Below are 6,398 nucleotides of genomic sequence, written 5' to 3' on the forward strand. Positions count from 1 at the left end.
CATTATCGGAACCCGCTGTGAAGGGTGGCGGAAAAATACGCATGCTGGTGGTATAGGTGATGAAAATGAATGTTTTATGTGCAATAAAAATACGTTTCGGATCCATTCCTATCCAACCCGCCAGTTGTTTCCTTTTCTCCTCCATCATTCTAACAGAACCGAAAATGGTGTGCGTTTTAATTCGTTTATCGATGTCGAGAGCATGTTTCGTGGCAGTTGTTTTGTTTCAACGGTATAGTGCATGCCCAACTTGCCCAACTGGCAAAACATTTACCAGTTGGAGAGCTCGAGGTACTCTCCTGATAGTAGTCGTTTTTGATAGTGCCCCCTTCTTCTTGGTTATTTGTTTGAATGTATTTCACATTACGACCACTTCACTGCTTCATGTTTTGCCTGCGGTATCGCTTTTTCATGCACTAAATGGAGGTGTTTTTGTTTTGTTTTGTGTTTGATTCGTGCACTGCCCATCAATTACTCACCCATTCAACCGCCGTACCAGTCGTATAAATGTCACCGAAGGCAGTGGTTCTTTTAGTAGTGCGAAAAATAAAACACAAACCCATTTCGCCAGACGGTGAGCGAGTGGCGAGAGTTTCAATCAAATCGCTGCATCGATGTATAAATCAAAACGAACCGAGTGAAATTTAATTAATTACCGAGCGAAAGTTTTATCGACTTGATTGAGTAGCTGAGTGTAGTGGAGTGGAACGGGCAAGAGAGGAATAGTACTAGTGTACCATACTAAAGCATTGAAATTTAGGGTACTTTTAAATATCATTGATTTTGGCTTTTTAATCCTCCTCAAGGAAAAATCAGATAAATTCCTAAATGTTTCAGAAACAAAATCATCAAAATCGTCGAAACCAATAAAAACAATTAAGCCTCCAAAGAGCTACACAAAACATTGTTAAATAGGTAAATGTAAATTGGAAAAGATTTGAAATAGTTTTTTTGAAACCATCTATTGTGAGGAAATGAAGCAAATGGCGATTATTATCGAACAATACTAGACAAAACCATCACAATAACGGTTTAAATGTCATTAATCATTTGAGTTTTCAAAGCACGAATAAATTTTGTGTAGTACAACAGAGCTATCAACAATTTGATAACTCCATTTCTTCTTGTTGTGATTGTGCGCTAAATAGAAAAAGCATCAAACAATATATTAAGGTTTTGATTTTTAAAATATTCCATCTAAATTTGAATTCAAATGTATAGGTTCTCCCCATTATCGACATGAAAACAGTTATAAGTTTAAAAATGAATTAGCTGCCGAAGATATGTTAGATAACCCTATAGATATATTAGATACAGATACATTCATTGCTGATATATCTAATTGATTTCTAGCCAATTTAATAAAAACTAAACCATAAAACTTAACTTTCTCTTCGATCAGTTGCAGATTAACACGAGTGGAGATCCTAGGCGGTTACACGAATGTAGCTCTTTCTGATGTGTCGAGCGAGAAGTTGCATGCTTTTTCGTGGCCCCTAATGACGAGCGTGCTGCTCAATCTACCCCTGTCTTTAACGCTTTGAAGTCAGGATGTAAAAACAAATTTTACTCAAATATTTCGTTTCTCCATAAATCACTAATACAAGATTGAATTGAAGGAAATTTTAAATGTCCTCTATCCTTTTTGACCTTATTTCAATTAGTAATTTAACTGATTCAAAAATGTTTCATATAAAGTCTGTTCCCGAGTTACGCGGTTCTCTACTTACGTGGATTTCGAGATACGCGGTTTTTCTAAATTTGACAGATCAAACGTCAAATCAATATCATTTACTTCAAGAGTTGTCCAATGCAGTACAAATTGCATTTTTGTTAATAAATTTAATCCACTTATAAGACAAAATTATCAGAATGTTTGCCACAAATCGTATCAAATAAGTGATAAAGTGTAGAAAAGTACTAAATTTAATAAAAATTATCTAGTTATCAATTGTATTTTGGCCGAAAACCGCGAAATTCGACATACGCTGATATTACGCGGATTCCTCGGGAACGCACAAACCGCGTAACTCGGGAAAAGACTGTACAGTTACTTGAAGCAGATTACTTGAATAATACGATAATAATGTTGAAAATTTTAAGACAAACTATAATTGTTAAATTATTGTTTTTGATAAAATCAAATAATAATTTTATACTCTTGACTACTTATTCAATACAATTGGTATGGAAAACTCGGTTATTTCCGTCGTTTTATCTATTTTAAACATTTAGCAAAAATGCTGTTAATTAGGCATTTAACAATTGTTGGAGAAAATTATGAAGGTTTGACATTTTAAATTACAATTTTGTGTAAGTCAAATTCGCTTAACTTGGGGAAAGACTGTATACCTATCTCAACTCAAAAGGTGGGTTATAAAAAAGAAGAATAAGTAAATTTAAAGCACACAAGAGACTATCTAATAAGATAGTAATAAAAATAATACTTTTTAATGAGTAGCAACATGCGTATTTAAAAAGAACACAAATATGCATTATAACGCAAAGTTTTTATGTTTATTCGAAATGCGCGCTTTTCGTTCGGTTCTTCTATTGCATAAATTCTTAGCCTAACAGTAAACAGAAAAAGAATGGCTATACTTTTTTGCTTTTCAATTATTATTTCATGCCGTCAAATTATCCTGTAGTCTATTTTTCTTAAAAGTTTTGCTTCTCTAATACCGTTAGAAACACTACGTCGAGTTCAATTGAAGAAATACATGATAAAATTCTTTTCTAGTCCGAAACCGCTCCCTACCTACATCATACGACTGTTCTCGCACAAAATATACCGCCATTCTATTCCGTTATACTACCTACGATGCACTAGTTTGGTCGCATTGTTTTTTTTCTTCTTCTTTTGTATGAATATAATTGTACCATTGCTTCAAAAAGCCCAACCGCCTGATGGCGAGATATGCGATCGCCGGGCTCATTCATGTTACTGACTGGAGCACGGAAATGTACTTTAAATTTGCACTTTGCGTTTTGCACACCCTCAATCGAAGGCTTGTACGAGGAAAGGATGGATATGATTTAAAAGACTTAATAGTAGATTGTATCCTGATTGTACTATCAGTATTCTATCTGCAAGTAGAAGATTGGTGGTGGTTCTTGATTGGCACGAAACATTCACGGTTGTTCGTTTTCGCTGTCGCTGGTGTGTTAATAGTACTGATGTGGTGAGTAATTCCCATGTAAAAGTTGGCTCATCGTCTGGTTGTTGCTATGGAGCCGAGAAAGCACGCATGACGCCAAGCGTTACCTCGTGGGCCATCCGTTCTCCAGCGACCCATTCACAAGAGCGTTGCTAGCAGCAGAGTGGTCACAACGATAAGCATGTGGCCAAGCACGACTTTCCTAGTCGAGGTGCCATCGTTGGTCCACTTCAGTCCAGAATAGTTAATGTTTGGAACGTTTTGTTCTACAAGAGAGAATGTTGAATAAGTTTATGTTCCATAAATAGTGTTAAGTTCTCATGTCCAGCACAAGGAATTGGTTGCTGTCGAATGCAAAATAAACAAAAAGAAAAATAATCGACTCACATAACAACATAGGAGAGTATTGCGGCACACACACTGGTACGTGGAGATTAGGATAGGAAAGGAGAATAGTTCCAAGGTGGAACGATCCAACAAAAAATTAAAGCACTCATAAGGTGACAGGAATAACGGATTCTAGAAAAGGTTTAAATAATAAGTATTAGCGATAATATGGAATGGTTCCACAAGAAAATATGATCAATCATTTTTTCCCTTTCATATAGATGACTCGGTTCGTGGTTCACTTACCGAACAGGTTTAGTCGAGCCTCGGCTTGTCCAACCTTGTTGGTGGCTTTGCACACGTAGTCACCGTAATGCTCTGCGGCCACGGAATGAATCTTTACCACGGACGTGGTTACATCGTCCGGCGAGCCAATCTGCGAGATGCTGTACGAACCGCCGTTATGGATTTGTTTGCCATCGCGGTACCAGGAGATGGCGGGAGCCGGAAAAGCCTGCACCACACATTCCACATCGATGTCGTAATCGAGCGCCTGCGCTACCTTCGGCCGTGGCACACGGATAACCGGCGCAAACTCCACCTCGAGCGTGATCGTTTTCGTGTCCGCACGGCCCACCCCGTTGTCCGCCGTGCAATAGTACGTGCCACGGTCCTCCCGACGCAGTCCGTTCAGTCGCAGCTCGTTGCCGGTGAACGTTTGACCACCGATGGGCAGGATAGCGTTATACTCGCGCCTCCAGCTAATGGTTGGACGCGGGTAACCTTCCGCACGACACACCAGCTGGGCATCTTCACCCTCCGCCTTGGTCAGTGTGTTGGTGTGCTGATTTTCAAGCAGCATCGGCGGATGTCTCACCTGCAGCTCGACGGTTTTGGTGATTTTGCTTGTACTGTTTACCTGTATCTGGCACTCGTACAACCCAGCATCTGTGTTGACGATATCGTGAATCTACGGTGAAAGACGAACAAAATGTTACGAATGTTAAAACGTTTCTAAATTTTGGGCGATTTTGTGTATTTGTACCTCCAGCACATAGTTGGCTGCATTGTTCTCCTTGGTAAAGTTGAGCCGGAACCGATCTTCCGTCACGGCCAGCTGTACACCGAGCGAGATGATGTTGCTTTCCTTCGTCCGATCGCGATTGCTCTTCTGCCAGCCGACGATGTAGTTCTTCACATTTGCGATCGAACAGTTCAGCGTCACTTGCTCGCCAATGTCTTTGATTTGCTCCGGGCTGATAAAAACGATGCTCGGGCTGGCGGTGGACGCCTGCTGTGCGTTCGCTGCGGGAAGGAAGGTGAGAAGAAGACACATTAAGCGAAATGCGACTCGTACGCGCCCCATACCGCACATAACCGCCGAATAAATCCGGTTGATAAGAGGGGTGCTCGACTGCTGGGCCGCGCTGATACCACGGTTAGGGGAAAACGACGGCACGGCACTTACACAGCGTCAACGCCACGCTCAGCAGCGTAATAATGAGAAGCAAATTCATTCGTAGCAGCCACATCCTTGGCAGGGGCGAACGGAACTGTGCGACACGGTGCCAGACACTGCGCACTCGAGAAGAGGTTGTTGTATGCGTGCGTTATCCTTTTCGTGGGGTTCTGCTGCCTGCCTCCCTCCGCAGGATGCTGCAAGCGGATGCTTGATTTGGCGATTCTGCACGACCTGTGTCGCAGGTACTTTGGAAAGCAGACACGCTCTCTGCTGGAACAAAACAGATCACAGATAAGGCAATCAATCACTGTGGAGTGAAATCCGAGAGCAAACGCCGAAACTCTGTCAACAAGAACTTACGCGCTTCGTAGTAAAAAAATCACTGCAAACTTCCTTGCGCTCCTTTGAGGCGAACGAAACTGGCGGCGAATTTGCTATTCACTTTCTAACAACTGTCCGGCAGCAAAACGCACCTGCACACGCAAACGGCACAGCAGAAAATGAAACAATTCCACGAAAAGCATGGAACGCGCGGCATCCTCACCAATACACAGGCACCGCGCAACCGGCCGATAGAGAAAGAGCGCACGATCATGCTCTCTTTGCAGGGAAAGTGAGAGAGCAAGCACGGGAGATGGAAGTTAGAAACAAACACACAAACACACACATACACATATGAGCACGTATACAACCCCGTCTGGCTGGAAGGATGCTGTGCGTCGTATCGATTGCACGCACACTTCCGCAACCCGGTCGAAAGAATGTAGTGAGATAGCGGTTGCTATGGAAACGCGTGTACCTGTGTCTCTTGCGAGAGAAGAATTCTGGCCGTTGTTTGGCTATCTAACATTTTTCTATCGCTTTTGTGGTCTCGCTTTATTCGACCTGTTTTAGAGTTTTAAATTCCATTCACCCTCTCACACAAACACACACATACGAACGGTTCTCTTTATCGCATCCAATGGACCGGTTACAACTTCAATCTTTCCGCTCTGCTCTTCCCCGCTTCTATTGCAGGCGTTCGTTCGCTCTTACACCAGTGCACCAAAGGAAAGTGAAAAACCTGTTTCCCATTCACACATACACTCGCACACACACACCCCCCTTTACAGGCGATAGAACCGTTTCCAAGCGATGCATGAAACGGTGCAGCTTATCCTACATTAGAGCGGGTGTCGTCACCCATTATTCTTTCGCCCAATGCATTGTACCCCGCGCCAGCATTACCCTTTTCCGTTGCAGGAGGGATTTGGTTCCTGACGCCATTGCTGGTGCTGTATTGTGATGTAACCCACACCCGCTCATCCTTTTAATTTACACGCATCCCTGGCTGCGTCCCTCCCGTTGAAGCCTAGGGGACGGGGACAGAGAGGTAGGGGTTTGCACGTTTCAAACAAGGCCGACAATGTTTGGAAGCCATACAAACGAAATGCCAAACATAAACGATCTCT

At 42.4% G+C, this 6,398-nt stretch overlaps 1 protein-coding gene across 3 annotated transcripts; it reads right to left on the minus strand.

Moving 5' to 3' along the window:
• Positions 1 to 2,491: 2,491 nt before the first annotated feature.
• LOC120896910 (lachesin-like) lies at positions 2,492 to 5,462 on the minus strand. Of its 3 annotated transcripts, none has more exons than XM_040301431.1 (5): positions 5,308 to 5,462; positions 4,954 to 5,214; positions 4,531 to 4,790; positions 3,792 to 4,455; positions 2,492 to 3,424 (listed from the first exon to the last, which is right to left on the minus strand). In XM_040301431.1, the coding sequence occupies exons 2-5, from the start codon at positions 5,015 to 5,017 to the stop codon at positions 3,297 to 3,299; spliced, it is 1,116 nt and encodes a 371-aa protein (XP_040157365.1). In that variant the 5' UTR covers positions 5,018 to 5,214; positions 5,308 to 5,462; the 3' UTR covers positions 2,492 to 3,296. The 3 variants fall into 3 exon arrangements, with proteins under 3 accessions (XP_040157365.1, XP_040157366.1, XP_040157367.1); XM_040301432.1 differs by having other exon boundaries at positions 4,954 to 5,217; XM_040301433.1 differs by lacking the exon at positions 2,492 to 3,424 and adding an exon at positions 3,546 to 3,677 and having other exon boundaries at positions 5,308 to 5,460.
• Between the last annotated feature and the right edge of the window lie 936 nt (positions 5,463 to 6,398).

The sequence above is a fragment of the Anopheles arabiensis genome, chromosome 2 (genome assembly GCF_016920715.1).
Source record: "Anopheles arabiensis isolate DONGOLA chromosome 2, AaraD3, whole genome shotgun sequence".
Classification (NCBI taxonomy): Eukaryota; Metazoa; Arthropoda; class Insecta; order Diptera; family Culicidae; genus Anopheles; species Anopheles arabiensis.

What these genes read in the sequence shown, in the direction of transcription:
- LOC120896910 (XM_040301431.1), bottom strand. Translation starts at nt 5,017, where the DNA reads ATGTGGCTGCTACGAATGAATTTGCTTCTCATTATTACGCTGCTGAGC. An exon ending in CAGCCAACTATGTGCTGGAG is followed by an intron (nt 4,456 to 4,530) that starts GTACAAATACAC and finishes CTTTCACCGTAG; the next exon opens with ATTCACGATATCGTCAACAC. An exon ending in GGCTCGACTAAACCTGTTCG is followed by an intron (nt 3,425 to 3,791) that starts GTAAGTGAACCA and finishes TCTCTCTTGTAG; the next exon opens with AACAAAACGTTCCAAACATT.